Source organism: Engraulis encrasicolus, chromosome 7 (assembly GCF_034702125.1).
Source record: "Engraulis encrasicolus isolate BLACKSEA-1 chromosome 7, IST_EnEncr_1.0, whole genome shotgun sequence".
Classification (NCBI taxonomy): Eukaryota; Metazoa; Chordata; class Actinopteri; order Clupeiformes; family Engraulidae; genus Engraulis; species Engraulis encrasicolus.
The window spans coordinates 55,539,039-55,561,922 of record NC_085863.1 but is presented as its reverse complement, the minus strand read 5'-3'; the positions used below and the strand labels follow the sequence as shown (position 1 = coordinate 55,561,922).

Genomic DNA, 22,884 nt, shown 5'->3' with positions numbered 1-22,884 from the left:
CCCGGGCCGAGGGGGCGAGGGGGCCCAGAATTGGACTCTCATTCCATTGAACCATGTATCGGGTTGGGGGTCTTCAAAGATCACTCTGTCCTGTGCCATGGCCAAAGCTGTCAGTGGCCCTGTGTTGACACTCGTCTCTTTGCCCTGACAAGTTTGAAGAAGAGATGTAACACACATTGACTGGACCTTTGAGTCCAGCCATGGCACAGAAGTTAGGGCGCTGGCCCTTAGATCAGAGGGTTGGAGTTTCAAATTACGCCTCACCTGCACCTCCATCCACGGCTGAAGTGCCCCTGAGCAGGGTACCTAACCCCACATTGCCCCAGGGGCTGTAATCAATACCCTGTACCTAAAATAACTGTCGCTTTGTTTTTATGGTTTTTTTTTTTTAAATATCAGCTAAGTGTAATGTAATGCGTTTTTTTTTATGAGAGAGTGTTGAGTGGATTTATAGCAGTTGTAGGCCACTCTTGTTTCTCACATGTAGCACGATGAAGGTCCAGTTAAAAGCTGCATAAGTACTGTATATAAGCTGCATTATCATACAAAAAGCTGCAAAATTATAGTCCATCATAACCAAGCGTAATCAATATTCCAATCCCAGTATTTCAAGTGTGCTTAAAACGCCTTGCTATACATTGTTTGCAGACAGTAGGCTATAGGCTACTCCACTTGGCAAGCAGTTGAATTCCCTCTCCAGTGAGATCAGTAACTACGGTACAGTAAGCCCACAGCACTGTACGATAACCATGGCAACTGTGGTTTAAAGAAAACCCTCCATTCTTCAGAAGTCACATTGCTGCTTCCTGATAGAGACCACAACTTGGGCATATAGTCAGCCATAATAATAACATATTTCAACAGCTCCGACTTAAACCTGACATTGGAAATGAGACTTGACATAGCCCAGGCATGGAAGGCGCCAGGGTTTTTAAATTTCAAATATTTTGTGGTCCACTAAAAATAGACGTCATATGAAGGATGGAATGCAGCAAGCACTGTATATGTAACATGTTTTTTTTATTTGGCATTGTTTTTTTGCAAAAAAAGAGAAGAAATTATATAAAAGCAAGCCTCAAATCACAAGTACGTAATTTACACACACCAGAACATTATAAAATACAGATAGCAAAGCGCAAACATTTCTACAATGATGATGAAGGGGGGGTCTCTAAACCGTTCAAAGAAAATAATTCTAATAAAAAAAGAGCAACATCAGTCACTTTGCGGGAATGGATATCCAAGCCCTTATACACGCAATCCTGTGGGATTGTTTCCAGCTGTAATACACACTTCCTGAGACCTAAAACTTCAACAGACAATTTTCGGGGGAGCGGGTTTTGCTTAGACTCAGTGGGTTTTTACTGGATTCCTCTTTTGCACTGGCCATGAGGGTATGGTTCCCTATGTGTGTAAATCAAAGTGGTTTTCTGATGGTGATTCACGGCTGCCCATTTATTGTCTTTTTTTTTCAGTCACATTTCAGCTGAACCTCAGAATCTCCAGACACATGAAAAAGATTATCTGACAAAGAACAACAAGTCTGTGGAGCTTGAGGTAATTGCAAAACGTTTTTTGACTTGCACAAAAATAGAACAACTCGGTGAACATGTGGTCATTGTTGTGATACTGAAAACTTTTTTCTTTAATTCAATTATGATTAAAACGCAAGCCGGCATTAATATTGTACTCCCATTTTGTTTGTGTAGCTGTTAACCATAATGCAGTCTACATAGCTGGAGAATAGCATAATGAGAAACTAACCACCCAGTTGCAAAGATCAACTCTGCATGAAGCTACAGTAAGAATCGACTGTGATTAAAAGTCCTACAACTCAAGAAGGTAATTCGGTCTATATACACAAAGTACCAGCCTCACAAAGGTTTCGAAAGAAATTGAAATGCTGGCTCACGCAGAAAAAAATTCACCTGCTCATCAGTGATGTATATTTGAACAGGCTCTCAAAAAGTTTGCACGGCTTAAAAGAAGGACGGTACCCATTTCACATCCCTTCACCAATCTAAGACTCTCACACACACACACACACACACACACACACACACACACACACACACACACACACACACACACACACACACACACACACACACACACACAGGTTCTGTCTCAAACTCTAGTTCTTTGTTTCACTCTCTCTCTCACACACACGCACACACACACACACACACACACACACACACACACACACACACACACACACACACACACACACACACACACACACAAAGCCAGAAAAGCACACAAACGTTTCAGTGTAACAAACATTTAAAATAAAAAAGACATGTGTCCACAGGCACTGTAGTTCATGCAACAGGAAAAACAAAAGCCTCTCCCCCATTGCAGTCGAACAGAACAGCTACAGGTTTTTCTTGCTACTATTTACAAACGATACAACAGACTAGCAGTAGTTTGTGGAGGGCAAACACATCCAGATTTCCCCTTTATGGTACAATTGTACTGTTCAATTTAATCTTTTACAAAATAATCACAGACAACAACAAAAAAAGAGAAAAAAATGTAATGCAGTGCCAGCTCTTTTTTTGGCAACCCAAAACAGGAGTAGGATTTGGCAAGTATTCGTTGGTGTGGTGGAGAGATGTGGTCCCTATACGGTTGCGGTCGAACATGTTAGTACAGTCAAGAGATAGCTCTTGGCTCTTCTTTGTGTTGCTGGCTGTTGTGAGCTACATCACAGTACATACTCGTAGACCACTGATCAACAGTAACATTTCAGTAATGGAAAAGAAGATTAATGTACAATACATTTGTATTTACGTAGAGAGAGATCATGCTTAACATATAACTGTGTGATCACTGCAAATGAATGATTTAGGGCTTTTTGTGTCTTGGAAAAGAAACGAAAGTCATCACTGTACTTACACCCACCCTCAGCAATACAAACAGAAACATAATACATATTGAAAAAAAAACAATACAAAAATAGTTTCGATAAACCAGTGGAGTTGAAAACTACGGGTACAGTGGCAAGACATTATACTAGGCGTACACATAACCTGTTGTGTTGTTTTCTTTTTCAAACCTTATTCCACATTTTTTCTTTACAATCTTTTGGCATGTGTCAGAGAGGTCTGTGGGTGTATGGCCACCGTTTCAGTCTGTCAAGTAGACACGATATAGAAACACAACAAGCTAGAGACGGTCGAGGTGGAGCAGGACTGTTTGGTCCTTTGGCAGTTATTTCTAGAGTACGACTGGCACCTGAAGTAACATCACTATTACATGTACAAAACTGGGAGACTCCAGAGTGAAAAAGACCTAGTATTTGGCACCTTCCAATTAGCTAAAACGTTTGAAATGTACTAGACTACACGAGTGCACTGTTGTTTTTTTATTTGCTTCCATAAACTGTGTTTCTCATTGCGGGAAGGCTTATGTCAAAATATTTTTAAATAACTAAATATATATAATATGTACACTTTATAAAGAACGCATAATTGTGATTCACTGTCTTTCAACGTTGGCAGACAAAAGATAGCAAAAATATTTTAGGGATGAAACGTTTTCTTTGTTGCTATTGCCTGTTTTGCGTTTTTCATTCATATCCCTTTTGCTTTCATTGAAGAGAGTCCAAATTGGTCCAGTGTGTTCAATCGGAAATACTGCTGATCACAGACATTTTTTTTTTACAGAGCCAAGAAGTGTGAGGAGAGGAGATCGTTTTCATTGTTGTTCGTGCGAGCGTGCGACCTTCACAAGCCCGTGCCAGAGGGCACCAGTGAGACGGAGGAGGACCAGCGAGGTCCCAGAGGGGCACTGCAGCTGGCATCTTCATGGCACTTGACTTGACTGGCATCCAGGTCTATTTGCGCATGTCAATGTACTTTACTCCAGGAAACAAGCAGCAGGTGATCAGATGTGGGGATTGGGAAGGGTGGGGTGAAGAGTGAAGAGAGGGAGAGGGGAGAGAGGGAGAGAGGGAGATGTGTGGAGCAGGCAGAGGGAGGAGGAGAGAAGAGAGAAAACAAGAAATTAATGTGCGTGCAAACGTACTCCATACACAACAGCAGCAGCAGCAGCAGCAGCAGCATGTCCCCTGTGGGCTGGCTCTGAACATGGAGCCTCTACAGCTACACACTACAGCGCTTTCATGGTGTTTACTCGTGTAGTTACCTGATCGTTCGTGGGCTTCTTGTCTCCTCCGTTGACGCCCTTGAGGAGAACCGACTCCTCCGTCTTGTTCTCGGCCTTCATCTCCACCACTATGTCCTCCTTGCTGGGCTTGTCAGTGGTGCTGTAGACATTAGTGCTGCAGACATTAACATGCTGACAATGTAGTCTAGGAACTGGCGAAACTCAGAAGAAGGAGCATGCAAAGGACAACGGTAACACTTTATTTTAGGGATACATCGATAAGCACAAATACTGCCTGCACAAGTAACTTGTAAGGCATGTACTAAGCAAACACTAAGGCCTACTAGGTCCTTACTAAGGTTAAATTGGTAATAAATCCCTTATTGTGCATGAACAAGACATTTGCGAATACATGCCTAACAAATGTTTGATTTTGCTTTGTACATGCCTTACAAGTTACTTATACAGGAACATTGTATGTATTGGTGATAATAGATGTATCCCTAAAATAAAGTGTTACCAGGACAACTTAACACTGATGGAAAATGTACAACTATAATGATAATGTACATTGCAGCATACACCGTAAGACTGATTTTTGTAGGTTAGTTTGTTGCTTATGTTGGTTATACATTTTGCTGAAAACTTTTTAAAAAAGTAGAGCAAGATGAATAAATCAATGTAAAGTGATTTTATTTTTTAATATCTGTTCCAGTTTTCATAATTTATTCCTAAGGGTGAGCTGGAACTTGAGTAGCAAAAAGTTCACGAGTGAGAATAAAACTTGAAACTTGGGGCGCTCGCTTCCCTTTTCACAGTGAAGCCACCGTGTTTGATAAGAACATAAACAAATCCCATGATCCCATGGGGTATAAGAAGGTTATGTATAAACAGTAGAGGTAGAAGACTCACATCTCTTGTTTCCCTGAGCGGCCACAAGGCAGCTTTCCCTTCTTGTAGAGGAAGTAGATGACACTGCCCAGGATGGCCAAGAGAAGGATACAGGTGATGATGATCACGATGATGATGCCACTGCCTTCTGCTGTTTGGAGGCAACACAACTATAATCAATAAAACTATAATGATAATACATTTAAGGCGGCACTAAAGCACCCAACAACAAATCGGGCTTGCATGCCCATGGGTACCCAAGTTCGAGTCCTGCCTGCGTCATTTCCCAAACCTTCCCCATCTTTTTCTCCAAATCGCTTCCTGCCAAAATCTCAGTAGGCACAACAAGCCCATAAAAATACATTACATAAATAAACAACATTTATTTCTATTGCCATTTTCATTGGGGGTCTCGCAAAGGTTGGAAAAATGGAATAAGGATGAAATGCACACAATACAACGTGTGTGAGTCAGTGAGTGAGTGAGCGTGTTGTCCACTGCACTGGCATCATCATTTCCATTGGATAATGAGTGCATTGTGTAACCAGCCTGATACTCATAATTTGTGTCACGTCGCCGTGTTAACTGATTGAGTGCGGTGGGCTGTGATTTCACTCTTTACAAGCTGATTTGCCGGGTGAGTGAGTGACCTGCGCGTCTCACCACACAAGAGTGAATCACACTCTCGCAGTCAGCATGTTAATCAGCCTATTTAGCCCACTTACCAGAAGCTGTGAGACCAGCAAACCACAGACTTGTGTTCCCGCGTTCTAATCAGGAGGACCACTGACAGCCTTGGCTGGTCCCAGGACAAAAAAAAATGAAAGGGCCCCCCTCTCTCAATACAGAAAGTACAATGTAATGAGGACTCAATTCTGGGCCCTCTCTTTCCCTGGGCCTGGGAGAACGTACCCGTCTGTGCCCCCCTTGTCGGCGGGCCTACAAATAAGACCAGCCATAGGGGGGTATGTGGCACAAGCCTCGGTTTGACTGTGTGTCATCCTCATGGGGAAAAATTAGGGCCTTCCATTGCGCATTAGCATTGTTTAAGGCCTATATATAAATGCAAGCGGAGACAGAAAACAATCGTCTAGGAATGAATTTACAAGGCCTCGGCGGTCAATGAAACAGCGGGAGCCCACAACTACTTTTCATAATAGCAACTCTCCATGCTGCAGCAGAGAGTCTCTTGAAAAATATTCAACAATCCCTAATTATATAGTCCTTCTTGGAAAAACATTTGGTCTTGGATCCACGTCTATTTTTTTTTCCCTCCTCCACGCAGTGTCTGGCTTGTCTTTTTCTTTTTCTTCCTTTTTTTTCTCGGGTTGACTTTTTCTTCACACAGAATTTTAAATACGCCCAGGGGCTGTGAGATGCAGTCCTACTGCAGCGCGCGCTGCTTGGTGCTTGCTGTTTGCTGTGGCTGGAGAGGCTTCAGCATAGGGAACTCATGAATTATGTATCCCTGTCAACTGATCAGTCATTATTTGGTTGCCATTTTTTTTTGCTTACAGAGAATAAGTTACATTTTTTTGGTCGGACAACCCCAAAACGAAATATCAAAACAATAACAACAAAAACAAACGCTGTTTTGAATGCTCTGTCTCTGTTTCATAATGTTCACCAGTGTCCTCTTTTGAGCTCTCTTTACTTCCCGGTAATGTCTGTAATGATCTTCATGCTTACCTTGGAATTTGGCCGGTGGAGTCACCATTGAGACTGCAAAAAGAAAAATACAGTAAGAGGTTTAATTACAGCGTGACACAGAAACGATTCCGGTGTTTCACGACAAGTATACAAAAGCGTAAATTGTCTGTGATTTTAGGACCAGCAACCCAGTGAATTGGGTAAACGTTTCAGGAAAGCCTCAAATATCAGTAGAAAATTGCGCCATTGACTGAAACCAAAACACAGACATTTTTGCTAAGCTTAGCAGTTACAGTACATACATACAGGGGCTGCCTTTTCGGACATTTCAAACATAATAGCGTATAATATAAAAGTACTACTAAACTAGACAGCTCCAAGACAAAAGCCAGCCCTGTCTGCCTCTCACCAAGAGGTCAGACTCGTACGTGGCTGTCACTCTCAGCATAATTGGAAAACCAGTCCCAGCTGGGTTTACACCCCCCTTGACAGGCCAGCGGGGGGGAGGCATGGCGGACCACGATGCCATGGGGCACTGTTTCACCAGGAGGGCACATAGTATACTGTACTACTGTATTTTTAGTCTGGGTTTTGGTTTCTTTCTTTCTTTCTTTGTGTGTGTGCGTGTGTTTGTGTGAGTGTGTGTGAGTGTGTGTGCGTGCACACACGTTTATTTTCTATTCTCTTTTTTTCCCAATTCAAAGTGGTAAGGTATTATGGCTTACTGGATTTGATGCTGTGCATCTTGGTCTCCACGCCCATGTCGTTTGTGGCATTGCAGGCGGCCGTGGTGTCTGAGGAAACCTTCACGGTCACCACGCTCTGCACCGTGTCCTCCGTCACTCTGTTCACCACCTCCCGCCAGTTCTACATATAGACCAATTCCAAAACAAACCGACCAAAAAAAACACACATCCATAAAAGTCCATGCCCACAGCAATCTGTTTCGTTTATGTTACATATTTTAGTTGTTTCTATGTTAAGTGCTCCAGAGTGTGTTTATCTTACTGTACGTTCAGGCACAGTTCAGTAATGCACAAAGCAGACTCCAAGTGCTTGTATTGCAAAGAGCAGGGTGTGATTTGTAGGGAAGGATGGATGGGATTTCCCCCATTTTGGCTTTTATATCTCCATTTATTCTACCTAATTTTATTCTCGGGTTAATGTAATTACACTGAGATTGTTTAAAATCTGAGGAGTAGCCCACCTTTTGTTTTTTCAACAAATAGAACCATGGCTAGGACGTACGTACCTGGGTACCATCAATACTCCAGCCAATGATGGGCCGTGGGTATCCGCGTGCTTCACAGGTCAGGTTAACCCATTTCCCTGATCTCTCTTCCATGTCCACATCAGTCACACCGTCCTTCATCTCAGGGGCACCTGTCAGGAGCAAGGGCATCCATAGATTTACTGTAGGCTGCTGCCGATGTCATACTGATCGTGCGTATTTCAAGATGGGATGAGAATAAAATGTTTCAGCTCTTTGAATGAGAATATTTCCTAGGGTCTTTATCCTTTAGCACAGTTGAAAATCAACATTTTATTTATTTTAATCATCTGGAGTGATTACTTGGCCACACAAAAAACACAATAGATTTTTTTCTTTAAAGAAATAAAGGAAAGAAAAACAAAACAGCAATCATAGTTTAATTATAGAGTTCAAACCGTTATCCAGGGCTTTTTTAGAAGTCAGCTCTTAATGTTTGGGAATTATCTCTTCATTACATCAGCTCTTAATTCATATTATCTCCTATATCATGGAGGTTCATAGCTGCACACACTCACCTTGAACAACGATGTGCACAGAGCCCGTGGTCTGAAGTCCTGGTACCGAGGGCACGGACACCTTACAGAAGTACTCTCCCGCCGTGTCAAAGGTCGCGTCATCCAGGTACAAAGTGTGTCCACGGCCAATCTCTATGTCATCCTGGAAACACATTCACAATGGTCAACAAATCCTTCTGGCAAGGATTTGGTACTCAGACATTCCCAACGATCAGCAAACCATTTCACACCATTTCATAACAACATCAAAGAATTTCCCTCCTTGGACATCAAAACAGCCTTATAGATTATTGAAAACCACAGAGGCACAAAAGGATTACAGCATGCAGCTCTGAATCGTAGTTAAGAGAGAAAGGGCTGTGGCTTAAACGGCTAAGACTGTTATGCCAGCACCCCGGGTTCGATTCTGGCTCGAGGTCATTCTCCAATCCTACCCCGTCTCTCTCTCTCCCAGCCACGTCCACCTATTTAGCTATCTTATCATTGTAAAGGCAAAAGCCCCAAAATACTGGCCCAGCCGTGTCTCTAACGGCTGGGCACTGGACTGCTACATGGGCAACCTGGGTTCGATTCCTGGCCCTGATCTCTCTCCCATCTCGTTTCCTGTCATCTCCCACTGTCCTGTCTGAAAAATAATAAAAATCCCCAAAAACATTTTTTTTAAAAGCCCAAAAACACTTTAAAAATAGAGAAAGGGCACTGGGTTACTATGCCGGCGACCCGGGTTTGACTGCGGCCCGGCGGGTCATTTGTCGATCCTTCCCCCATCTCTCTCTCCCACTCACTTCCTGTTGTCACTCATACTGTCCTATCAAAATACAAGCAAAAATGCTCCTAAAAATATATTTTAAAAAGAGAGAGAGAGAGAGAGAGAGAGAGAGAGAGAGAGAGAGAGAGAGAGAGAGAGAGAAAGAGCGCTATTGAAGTATCCATAATGGTAAGACATGATGTTTCACTCTGCCTTACACAGCGCAGGGTTCCTCCTGATGAAGAATCACTGCCATTCATACCTTAAGCCAGACCGTGGAGGTGTTGAGGGATGACAGAGCGTTGCAGGTCGCTGTCAGACTCTCGCCTTTGGACATGACCTCTGTGTCTTTCGGCACCACCACCGCCGGGTCCAGATCTATACATTGATTGTGGAGGGGGAGAGGTGGAGGTGGAGGGAGAGGTGGAGGGGTGAAAATGAACAGGGGCTGTCAAGACGGTTCAACCACCTTCTCTGTCAATCTTCTAAAATATATTACTGCTAATGGTATACCAAATACACACACAGACGCGCACACACACACACACACACATACCCATGCACACAGACACACAATATACAGAAAGGCTTACTAGCTTACCCAAAATCGTACATGACTTACATAAGCAATATTTTAACACCTTTGGCATGTTATGAAGCCACATGGCCTTGGTAAAAGCCAAACATTACTTGAATACATATGAAGAGGTTGAAACTCACAGTGCACAGTGAGGCGCATGTTGCCCACCACGTCCTCCTCTGTGTCCAGGTCTAGCGTGCGGCACTGGTACACGCCGCTGTCCCTCCTCGTCACCTCACGCAGGACCAGCTCAGCGTTCGACGACTCCAGCTCGACCTCGGGTTGCTACAGTAACAGGAAGGGTGGGGAAATTTGTCAGTTATGGGGGGGGTTGGTATGGTGTACTGTGCAAATGCATTACAATTATTCATTCATTCTTTTGTAATGTGTTACTCCACAACACTGGTTATGGGGGGGGGGGGTGCTATGGTTACTGCATACTGTCCTATGTAAGGGCAAATGTCCATGAGGACACAGGTTCGAATCTGGCCTGGGTCATATCTCGACCCTACCCCATCTCTCTCTGCCTCTCACTTCCTTTCCCCCTCTTCTCTGTGCTGTCGTAAATAAGGGTTCAAAACCCTAAGGAGTGGCGGTTCGTTACGGTATGTTTTCAGTAGCCCAGGAGGCCAGTTTGTTAGTGTGCTAGTTATGTCATTCAAAGCAGCCCATGAGGACTGGGTATGCTGAGGCTACATACCGAGAGTCACTAAGTACACATGATGTGTTTGCCAACTAGTTCCATGGTTAAGTTGAATGGGTGCACAAACCCTTGGCTAATTGACAAACACCCCCTTACAACTGGAACAATGAATATGGTGATGAGGGGCTTACTACACCAATTTTAGACAGTAGATAGGGAGCACTTCAACTTGCCTTCAACTGGTCTTGAGGATATCTTAAAAGAACTAAAATCGGCTTGAAATCAATTATTAAAATCAAACGCTGCAAGTGTCTTGACATGACTAAAGAGACGGGGTCAGTCCAACATTGGAGAGCATCAAAGTAACGCTGAAAAATAGCCTCCCCATAAATCGGGTCAAGCTCCCCTCTGTTGGCCAAGCTCAGTCAGAGTTATGGATCCAACCGCGCGACAGAAAAGCATTCTCGCCTCCCGTATGTCGGCGAGTCAGCCTTGACTATTCTCATAGCTTTATGGCCCATTCTAGTCTTCTGCTGCTGGGGACAACCAAAAGGAAAGGGGGGGTCCCATTCTCACTTGTTCTCGGTTGAAAGTGAAGGGTGGTGGGGGGTTGCCGTCTCCCTGGCAACGGAGCTCCACAGTGTCCCCCTCTTTGACCAGGCCTTTAGGCACTTCTCTCCACAGCTCGATGGTCGTCGTGGGATCTATGTGACACAGAACAAAAAAAGACGGGACAGGCCCATAAATTGCTTCCTATTCAGCTGCTTGTAGCCAGGGAGCACGGCGTCAGTACAGTATATCCATTTAGTCAGCACTGACAATGCGAAGAATTTACACCATGTGTCATGGCTGCCAGAGGGCAACCCATAGCAGTCGCCACTACTACTACACTCGGATGTGTTTGCGGCGGTTAAATACATGTTTGTTCATGTAGCTGCCAAACAACATTATAGTCCATTAAAATAATCATTTTCTCAGTCTATATATCAGCCATTATGCTATGGACCTATTAAGTTCAGTTAATCATGGTTATGACTGCTGTGCGGTAATGCAACTAAATCTGTGGAACGGAATAGTACTCAGCAAAAATTCTGTGTTAATTCAACACTTAGAGAGTCGATTTAACACTTTCTAGAATGACTTTGGTCCCAGACTACTCCCTGCTTAATTAATTCCTTAGTGTAATTAACACTGCACTTTTTACTGTGTCAAAGAGAGATAAATCATATGCTCACAGTGCACAGTGATGTTGACGGCTGGCGATGGCGCGGTCCGCACTCCTCCAGGCACGAAGTAGCTGACCTTGCAGGAGAAGAGCGTGTCCTTGTCCTCCTTGCTGACCTTGTACTGAAGGTCACTCTGCACCGTGTAGTAACCGCTGGCCTCGCGGGTCACCAGGGTCACCACATTGATTTCTAGCAGAGGTCATAAGGCATTCGTTATAATTGGACATACTGCTTCATATCACTCCATACAGACAGTAGCCTAGCCCACCCCCACCCCCCATTCCCCCCAAAAATATCAGTTTGAAACACTGCCAGCAAAAGTAACAAAGGTGTTAACAGTCTGTATCTATTCTATTACAATATTAACAAATCATACAACACTGCAAATCCTGAAATGTCATCAGCCATGACAGAAAGATTTATGTAGTTTACCTCCGTTTGTCGGGATAAGGGGGGTTTCGTCGCGGTACCACGTGATGTTTGGTTTGGGGTATCCTTTCCTGGCCTCGCAAGATGCCACCTAATCAAAGCAGAAAGTCACAAGTATTTGTTAAAAAAGTCACTTGGTTGCTGTTACTGTAGCTGTTGTGTAATGCCACCCACAGGTTCAAGTACTTTTTTCTTGTATTTTAACCCTCATCATTGACTGGTTAGGCCTAACCTTAGCGGACCACACAAGGGAATATGTAGGAATAATTATAAATCCTTGCTTTTAAAATTGGTATCATCATCATCAGTAAAAGTCATTACTGTGAAAGTCATGAGGTCTGTAGAATGTTCAATAGTTCAGAGAAAGATCTTTCAGAATGCTGAACTGAAAATAAGGATCTTGCGATCGGAGAAAAATAAAAATAAAAACAGGAAGTGTTATGTTCTAAACTGTCACCTACCCACGTATGATGCTAATTATGAAATAGACACTCTTGCTTTTGCTAAACTCAAGATCAAGAGTCAGGATCGGTTCTCTATGAGACAGTGATCGTTCTCTGAAAACGCTCCTCTCTTCCTCTTCCTTTGGCCAAAGTGTAAAACCTTACTACTCTTGTCCGTGTCTGTTCATTGCAATTGCATACAAAATTGACTAACTTTCTTGGCAGAAAACTATCAAAGAAGACACTGGATTGCATTCAGACTCGTAACAATTTGTCAGAGGAAAAAGTAGAGATATGTTAACAGAAGCCTTTCACCAGGTAATTATCTTTGATAAGTAAAGTGTGGCCCAGAACCCAATTCTCAAGAATTAATCTTTATTATGGAAGTGAACTAATGTTACGTTATTATTTTGATTAGTATCGGCATTTACTGATCACCTCTGCGACAACATGATAATTAAGCTTTTCATCTTGCTTGACTTCATTTTCTTTACTGATCCGTTCTGCTCTCTTCAGTGTGAACTATTAGTGCATGATATTTCCAGGATTCAGGAGTCCTGAAGTCATCTCTCTGCATTTTTTCTGACAAGAACGTTGATTTTCCACCACCACCCTGTAGAAAACGTCTCTGTTATGTGTCTCACGGGTCTACTAAGATCTATAATTCCCACTTTTTTCCCCCCTCTCTCTCCTCAGGTTCACGGTAGTGTAGCACTTCATGAGTTTCGCCATATGTTGCTGCAGAGAATGGAATTCTAGGCTTCACCATTTGCACCCTCTGTGTGTGCACTGTACAGTGTACATCACACTCTCTAGGCTATGCGATTTGGTTCGCTTTTGATTTCTGCTGTGCTGTGTCCTCCATCTCACCACTGCACTGCCGGCTGGATAAAGTCACGGTGTGTCAAACCTGAAGTGACAACAACAGCAGGTGCAGACAGGCCCGGCTAACTTGCTCCACATGTTTTGAACCCTCAGGCGGACTTTTATATCGCTTCACCTCCGGTCCCTCCTGGCCTTGAGGTTACCATTAATGCATTTCGGTTTTGCTGTAAATCACCACACCTGTCTCTTACGTAGAACCGTAAGAACTGAGTCACTGAGTCCAAAATGCACCAGGACCTTCTATTAATCGATTTCTTAACGCTTTTAATCTTACTCGAGGTAAGCATACCGATAGGTATCTTTCCACCTCATTGTCATTTGCATATACATGTGTGTGTTTTTGTTCTCACCCTGCATTGTGCGGCACTCTATTTCTATCCCATTTAATTATTCAGCTCATCTATTTTGTATGCCTCCCCCTGGCTCCTAGTGTGTGGGAGGTCTGGGAAGGCCTGATGGGCGGGGTGGGGAGTGGGAGAAGGAGGTGATGGGGGTTGGGTGGTGGTGGTGGTGGTGGTGCACCATAGATGTGGTTGGGAGGGGGGTGGATGGGGAGGTGGATTGGATGGGGATAGTGATGGTGGGGGTGGGTGTTGGTGCTGGTCGATGGAGCTTAGAAATGGGAGGGGCTGCATTAGCATATTAGCGCAAACTAATTTATCCCCGCAGTGCTGAATAAAAGCAGTATTAGGGATTATTAGTGCTCTGTTTACAGTTTTAAGTGACTGTTTATGCACAGTTAAAAACATAACAGTGAACAGTGAACAGTGTATGAGAATCTTAGCTTGTCATACCTTGGATAGGTGGCCCACAGATATCCCTGAAGGGACTCCTTCGATTATTGGTCCCTCTGGAGGATCTGAACAACAACAATAATGATCATGCTTAGTACAATGATGGTCATACAATGACAATGTCACTCTTTCTTGAGGTAAGGGTTTCAGTTAGGCTTACAATGATGTATCTAAAATTAGTTCAGTTGTTCATGAACTGGATGTAAATATGGTAAAAGGGCCTTTTGAATTCTATTTGATCATCACTCCATGGACAATAACTTACGTATGTTATTTCAATTTGAGACAAAATTTCATGTTCAACAGGTGAATAAGACCTAAAAAGAACGCTTCTTTAACAGGGGGGTCTTGGAGCTTACCAAACACCATCAAATAGGGGTATTCATGCTACTTAAAGGGATAGGTCCTGGTGCTTACCAAACACCATCAAATAGGGGTATTCATGCTACTTAAAGGGATGGGTCCTGGTGCTTACCGAACACCATGATGTGGGTCTTCCTCTCCCCGTTGCCCGCCGCCATGCCGTTGACCTGGCAGAAGAACTCCCTCTCGTCCGCCAGCCTGGCGCTGTGGATGGTCAGGGTCTCGCTGTTGTTGCTGCCCGCCACCGTGATGCGGTCGGTGAAGTCCGTGCCCTCGTCCACCTTCTCCATGGTCAGGTCGCGGTAGGAGATCCTCTGCCGGCTGCCGTCAAGGTATTTCTGCACAGGGCCACAATAGAGGGCATAATGAGGCTACCACCACCAGAGGCGGACTTTCCATTAGGCAAATCTAGGCAATTGCCTAGGGCCCCGACCACAGCTGTCCTCCATAGGGGCCCCAATTCTCCCACCAATTTTTCTAAATACACAAAAAGGTAGGCTTGATCTTAATTTGTCACTTATGCAAAGGATTCAAACATATATATGAGACTGAACACTAAAATAGCACAAAAACACAGAATTTTGTCTATATACTGTAATGACTTTTGAGGGTCCCATGCTTGTATGTATTTCGCCTAGGGCCCCTAAAGGGCTACATCCGTGAAGACAGACGTAAATCTATGATGGCTAACTTGCACATTTGAATTTGTAGTTCCATGTGCCTGCCATGTAAATTCCTCGCCTCGCCATTATTTTTCAAACAGGTCACCTTGTCTGCCGCTATCCCTTACATAAAATCCCTTTTTATATGAAAACGTTTCACTGAATTGAATGATGCCTAGAGTAAAAATGTCTGTAAATGCCGTGTCCAGACCAAGAGCGAACTACGCTGCCTGGTAACGTGGGTAGCAGAAGAAGTTTCACCTTGAATTCGCTGTATTCGCTGCAGACGCAGCATTGACATGTTTGATTCAGCTAATCACATAACGGCTCTGGCTTGACAGCCTGGGACATTCGGAGATATGAACGTTCCGATTGGTTTTCGTCGAACAGCGTCAGAGCGAATCGCTCCTGGCGAATTTCTCTTTGGTAGCGCAGGTCGCGTGCCCTCCATAGAGAAATAATGACTTCCGTCGCTTCATTCGCTCCGTTCGCTCCTGGTCTGTACACGGCATAAAGCTGTTGTGTTTCTTGTCACGTCTTTGTGTGTTGTGTTACTAATGTGCTGTATCTGCAGTGCAGTATACCTTGTTACTCTAGGGTCTTTTTCCTCATAACACACAAGGGACAGTGCAGTAATACTCACAACAAACCACTGCACCATCATCATCCGCGGCTCCTCAGAGAAGGAGTACTGGCAGTGTAGCCTGGCCGGGTCTCCACTGTACACAGACACCGTCTCGTCCATGGAAATGTCTACTCTGGCTCTCACTGCAAGCACAGACAGAAACAAGAAACAGATTTAGAAAATCAATGTCAAAATGGACTCTTATCAGATCTCGTTGAGCCTGAATCAGTGCACTTTTCACATCAAGAGACACATACTTTCAATTGCTCAGAAACAACTGGCTCCTTCAGAAGACGTACATGTGTACATGTGTCAGGACTTTTTTTTAGATCTGAAAATTCCTGTCTTATAAATAAAAGCTTTGTCATGTCATGAAATCTCCAAGTGCTTAGCAGATTGCATAAGCCAATAGGTCCGTGTGAAACTATTCCTGCGATCGATTGACTGATGGATGAATGGACTGGTATGGAATGGGATGTGCGGCATGGAATTGAATGGAATGGAATGTACAGGATATCCAGCATTCCGAGCAGGGTGACCCATATTTTGGGATCAGGACTGTCCCTAGTGCTGGCAGTTGACAGGCCAACTGGTTTGGCACCGCTTCACACAGGGGCAGGACAGAGAGAGAAAGAGAGAGAGACAGAGAGAGAGAGAGAGAGAGAGAGAGAGAGAGAGAGAGAGAGAGAGAGAGAGAGAGAGAGAGAGAGAGAGAGAGAGAGAGAGAGGGAGGGAGAGAGAGAGAGAGAGAGGGAGAGAGAGAGAGAGGGAGCGGGAGGGAGAGAGAGAATTATACAAGGAATGTGTTAAGCCTGCACCCGTCTCACGCCCGCATCCGCACCCCTCCCCTGTCTGGGCCGTGGCCCAGCAGCCCTGCCATACCCTCCCTCTCCCTTTCTCTCTCTGTCTGTTTAACCAACACACCATCGTCGTCACAAAAGCACACCGGTGGAAAGGCATTCACAACAGCGAAATAATTACACCATGTAGCCAAGGTGGTGATGGGCTGCAAGAACTCAACCACTGTGACATGGATTCACCTGGACAGCTCTTGCTCTGAGCATATCAGCCCTGGTGGAGACACACACACACACACACACACACACACACACACACACACACACACACACACACACACACACACACACACACGCACACACGCACATACACACACACATGCACACACACGACACACTGTACACACCCATCCCCACGGATGTCTCTCCCGCCATCCAGCTGTCTGGATGGCATTGCAGGCAGCCGGTGTGAAAGGAATGAGCTGGATGCCTTTTTCTAAAGGTGGCCCCAGGGCAAAGGACACTAATTGGCTGCCAAAACAAGTCAGGTGCGAATCGACAGCATTCAAAAAATCTAGGCGCGGTGGACAGACACCAACCCGACACGGCATGCCTTGGTTGGGCCCAGTATACAGTGCCCTCCATAATTATTGGCACCCCTGGTTGAGATGTGTTAAAAGCCTTAAAATAAATTCAGTGTTTATTGCAGAAGAATACTGTGACACTGAAAATTTTAGGAAAATGTAGCCTTCAACTCAAATGAATTGTAGGAAAATAAAAAAAATCCCTGACTAAAAAATAATTATTTTTCATTAAATCACCTGTTCCACAATTATTGGCACCCTTAACAATTCCCAGGAAATAAATATAATTGAAGAATTTCTGTCATTTCTACAGTAGTTTACAACGTTTACCAGAGTATGTAGGAACATTTAATTAGTAATTCATCACTTCCTGTTTCCCTGGGGTATAACTATGACGTGACACCGAGGCCATTTCTCTTATCCACTCTTAAACATGGGAAAGACAAAGGAACACAGCATACAAGTGAGGCAGATGTGCGTCGACCTTCACAGGTCAGGCAGAGGCTACAAGAAGATTGCCACTCAACTGCAGCTGCCCATATCTACTGTGAGAGGAATAATTAAGAAGTTCAAAACAACTGGAACAGTGGTAAACAAGCCTGGACGAGGACCCAAGTTTATTTTGCCACCACGCACAGTGAGGAGGATGGTAAGAGAAATCAAAATATCTCCAAAGCTCACTGTTACAGAATTACAACAAATGGTAGCATCCTGGGGTCACAAAGTCTCCAAATCAACCATCAGGCGCTGTCTACACGCCAACAAGCTGTTTGGGAGGCATGCACGGAGAAAACCTTTCCTCACCCACAATCATAAACGCAAACGTCTGGAGTTCGCCCAGCGGTATTGGGGCTTCAACTGGGACCGTGTGCTTTGGTCAGATGAGACCAAGATTGAGCTTTTTGGCAACAAACACTCTAAGTGGGTCTGGCGTGCCACGAAAGATGCGCATGCTGAAAAGCACCTCATACCCACTGTGAAGTATGGGGGTGGGTCAGTGATGCTGTGGGGCTGTTTCGCTTCCAAAGGCCCTGGGAAGCTTGTTAGGGTGCATGGCATCATGAATGCTTTGAAATACCAGGACATTTTAAATCAAAATCTGTTGCCCTCTGCCAAAAAGCTGAAGATGGGTCGTCACTGGGTCTTTCAGCAAGACAATGACCCTAAACATATGGCCAAATCTACACAGAAATGGTTAACCAGACACAAAATCAAGCTCCTCCCATGGCCATCTCAGTCCCCAGACCTCAACCCCCATTGAGAACCTGTGGGGTGAGCTGAAGAGGAGAGTACAGAGGAGAGGACCCAGGTCTCTGGATGATTTAGAGAGATTCTGCAAAGAGGAATGGCTGAAGATCCCTCTTTCTGTCTTTTCCCATCTTGTGAAACATTATAGGAGAAGATTAGGTGCTGTTTTGTTGGCAAAAGGGGGTTGTACAAAATATTAACAACAGGGGTGCTAATAATTGTGACACACATTATTTGATGTCAAATAATTATTTCTTTATGTGGGATTTTTTCCCCACTGAATAAATGCACTTGTATTGAAGGTTGGATTTTTCTCTTTTTTTCCATTAAGGTCCCATATTATTTAGAGAAAAATAATAATAATTGGAAGCTAAAAAACACATCTCAACCAGGGGTGCCAATAATAATGGAGGGCACTGTATGTATGTGTGTGTTAGCACTTAGCAGGGTCGCCAACAGCTTTGACTAGGCCCCGGGACAAATTCATCTGAAAGGGCCCCCCCCCACTCAATACATAAAATGTAATGGGGACACAATTTTGGGCCTCCTCTCTCCCTTGACTCAGGACAACTGACCCGACTGTCCCTCCCTTTCAACGGGTCTGTGTATACAGTACATATTGCTGTTGCTGCTGCTGCTGCTTGCTTCTGTCCCTGGCAGCCCATGGGGATGTTTTCTTTGGGCTGGCTTGCCTACAGCAGCCTGTTCACCCTGCCGTCATTCTCCAGAATGAATGAGCATTCACAGTGTCATGCAGGACCGACACAAAAAAAGAGGCTTTGACTGGCACTACTGCATACCAGATTTTCAGACGGTGAACCGAAATGGAAGCCATGAGGCTGTGGGCACATTTTACTCTTTCTCAAAAGACATTCAACAGGGCCCGAGATAACAGCCCACACATATTGGTCTGCGCACACACACACACACACACACACACACACACACACACACACACACACACACACACACACACACACACACACACACACACACACACACACACACACACACACACACACGCACACACACACACACACACACACACACACACACACACGCACACACAAAACCACGGCTCAAACAAAGACCAGCACTTGTGCCTGATGATGATCGTATGCCTGCCTGCCTTGTCTGCCACAAGATGATCCGTCTGATAACCCTTTGTGGTGGAATCTCGTGCGAGACAGATAACTCTCTGAACTCTGAAATACAGTACCATTTGATTGGAGTCACACAGAGCCAGACAGAGAAGGAAAATCTTGGACACATTCATATTTTGTGGAATGTTGTCCTACTTTGGCGTCCATTCCAATCCAATTCAATTCAATCCATTCCAGCCCAGCCTGGTCTTGTCTCCCGTTCCCTGTGTGTGTGACTTGACTTGTGCTTGCCTGCAGGGCTGGACTGGGACGAAAACTCAGGACGGGCATTTTTTTTAGCCAAGATCGACTTCAACAGGCATTGAGGGAGACAAATCGAGCAATCTGCGTTAGTTTCTGGCAGACCACGTAGTCAACGCGCCCTTTTGCCTATTGGCTGACGCCGACCCAACCCATACAACTCTCCACTAATCAGCTGCGCTTTGGTTAATCAGCTGCAGCTCGCAATTGGATGCTGACATATGGCGTGCTTTATTTACACTACCGAATTTGTTTTCCTGTCATTGCTTTTTGCTGCTTGTTTTGCTCCCACCACCTCCCCTGCTCCACCAGACTAATCGTTGTCAAACAATGTCATGTTGTTGTTGCTTGCTCTGTTCTAGGGGGTATTTTGCCTTTCCAGCTAAATGGAAGGCACACCACCTGAGGATGCTGCTGTTCCCTGTATTGGCTTCCATGGAGCTCATGGAAAAGCCGGGGAACTTCCTCCCAACAGAGCCATACCCCTATGTATGCATTCAGAAATAAAGCTTCTGAAATATATCTCTGTTTCCCGTCTCATTTTTGACTAGAGTGGATCTGACAGAACTAGGTCTATTGACAAATTGACAACATTTTAGCCATGTAATATGAGCTCTTTTCACCCTAACATCCAAAATGCTTCATTAATATCTGACTAATATCTCGTAGCGACATGAGGACTGATACCATTAAGGGGGGAGGGCCAGGCCAAAATCATCAATAGTAGCCCACCGGGCAAATGCCCTGTGTGCTATATGGCCAATCCAGCCATGCTTGTCTGCCTGCCTGCCTGCTCTTGCCTTTGCTCTCCGCTTGCCTCCTCCGCGGTCGGGGGAGAAAGGGCCCAGGTCTGAAGGGCCTCCTGTCTAAATGGGAAACATCTGGGAAGTGAGATGGAGAGGAGGGGGTGGTGGGGGGGGGACTTGGACTGGTGGGGTGCCGCAGAAAATGGGGTTACTGTGGGATTTCCATGGCTGCCGTGCGGAGTGCAGCGGAGGTTGAATAAGAGAGAGAAAGAAAGAGACACCGGTGACTGAATGACTGGATGGAAGGACGGAAGGCTGACTTGTGTGTGTGTGTGTGTGTGTGTGTGTGTGTGTGTGTGTGTGTGTGTGTGTGTGTGTGTGTGTGTGTGTGTGTGTGTGTGTGTGTGTGTGTGTGTGTGTGTGTGTGTGTGTGTGTGTGTGGACTGGAGGTGGAAGAGGTGGAGTGGAGAGGATGACACATAGTACATGTACAATGGCCTGGCCTTTTAAGACCTTTAAAAACCCAAGACCCCTATTCGATTAGGATGCTGTTCACAGAAACACGGAGCGGAGGAGATGAGGTGGCCTCTTTTAACACACATTTTTTTTGCTGCAAGTTTGGGAGTCAGGACTGCTCATTTAGTATAACATTTTAGCACTGTATGACATTTTATCACTGTTTGTCATGAATTTCTCTAACAAAAAAACATAGAGACAGCATTTTTTGACAAACATCTTGTGAGGGTGCTTAAGTAGGTATTACCTGCACACACACACACACACACACACACACACACACACACACACACACACACACACACACACACACACACACACACACACACACTCGGCCTTATTAAACTCACAGTCACATCCCGCTGGCTCTATTCAGCTTTCGCACTCCATTGTCCGTCGGCCTGCCTTTCACTGACTGACCCCTTCTTCCCTCTGTCCCTCACCCCTTCTCCTCCTCCTCCTCCTCTAGCCCTTCTATTCTGTCTGTCTCTCTGGCTCTGTCTCTCTGTTTCGCTCCCTCTCCTTAGTCTATATCCTCAGCACCGGCACCAGGCAACAGCCCAGCTCATAATGTGGTCTGGCTGCGACAACTACGTATTGGCCCAGCCCTTTCCTTTTTAGCTGGTCCCCTGTGTGCTGTGCTGAGCATGCAGGCCCCCCGACCACCACGGGCCCAGCCTCTGCTTCTCTCAGCCCAAGCCCCAGTCTACCTCTCAAACCCATCTCCACCCCTACCTCAGCCTTAGCCCCCAGCCAGCCTAGATCCAGCTCCAACTCCAGCCTCAGCCTCTCTCTTCCGCAGCCTCAACCCCATCCCCAGCTACATAATCCAGCCCCAGCCCCTTCTACCAAACCCAGCCCCAGCCTCAACCCCAGCCCCTTCTACCAAACCCAGCCCCAGCCTCAACCCCAGCCCCAGCCCCAGCCCTCAGCCTCAGCCTCCTCCCCAACCCCTGCTACCAAACCCAGCCCTCAGCCTCAGCCTCCTCCCCAGCCCCTGCTACCAAACCCAGCCCCAGCCTCAACCTCCTCCCCAACCCCTGTGGCCCTTATTCAGCTGTTCCCCCTCCATTCACACTCACACCTGAGGAAGACACAAAGGGAAAGAATGAGAATGGGGGAGCTGGAGAGAACGGGAGAGAGAGGGAGTGAAGAAGAGAGAGAGAGAGCGAGAGAGAGAGAGAGAGAGAGAGAGAGAGAGAGAGAGAGAGAAAGAGAGAGAGAGAGAGAGAGAGAGAGAGATAAAGGGTAAAGAGGGGGATATAGAGACCCTCATCCTCTCTTCTGGCAGCTTCTCCTCCTCTGCCCTGCCCTGCCTACACAGGCCCATGCTGTGTCTTTGTGTGGGCCTCCATCCTCCCCCAATCACACCCCCCACTTAAAAGCCCTGTGTATCCGCCTCGACTCAGAAAACACTGAACTTGACCGTGAGCTTGTCTGTGGAGGGAGTTTGGGTATGACTGACTGACTTGTGGTATTGTTTTTGTTCTTTGACGCCATCTTGTATCTATCTGGTCTAGCCCCACCATGCAGGCAGGCTTCAAAAAAATCCCTCCGTAACAATAGCAAAGCTGGCCGACAGCTCTGTTCGTCGAGCTCGAAAAAAACGCCTGCGCTAATCCGATTAGCGTTGGCACGGAATATCTTGTCATGAGGAGATTTTGGGCAGCCAGCCTGCATCGCACGGCACGGCGGCCCGTACCCTCTTATCGCAAATGCCAGCGAGGAGAAGAACCGACCGGCATACCTG

The 22,884-nt window shown here is 45.4% G+C and overlaps 1 protein-coding gene across 6 annotated transcripts in view; it reads right to left on the bottom strand.

Annotated features, from left to right (window-relative positions):
• Positions 1-1,001: 1,001 nt before the first annotated feature.
• mcama (melanoma cell adhesion molecule a) overlaps positions 1,002-22,884 on the bottom strand; it is a 53,664-nt gene continuing 31,781 nt past the window's right edge. Inside the window, exons 2-16 of one of the 6 annotated variants that reach the window (XM_063204036.1) lie at positions 15,859-15,983; positions 14,666-14,891; positions 14,191-14,255; positions 12,072-12,159; positions 11,649-11,828; positions 10,990-11,117; positions 9,911-10,055; positions 9,453-9,568; positions 8,443-8,584; positions 7,907-8,037; positions 7,380-7,521; positions 6,694-6,726; positions 5,026-5,155; positions 4,153-4,288; positions 1,002-3,867 (exon numbers count right to left, since the gene is read on the bottom strand). In XM_063204036.1, the coding sequence (XP_063060106.1) occupies positions 3,865-3,867; positions 4,153-4,288; positions 5,026-5,155; positions 6,694-6,726; positions 7,380-7,521; positions 7,907-8,037; positions 8,443-8,584; positions 9,453-9,568; positions 9,911-10,055; positions 10,990-11,117; positions 11,649-11,828; positions 12,072-12,159; positions 14,191-14,255; positions 14,666-14,891; positions 15,859-15,983 (1,790 nt within the window). In that variant the 3' untranslated portion in view covers positions 1,002-3,864. The other 5 variants (XM_063204034.1, XM_063204035.1, XM_063204031.1 and 2 more) reach the window with 5 other exon arrangements.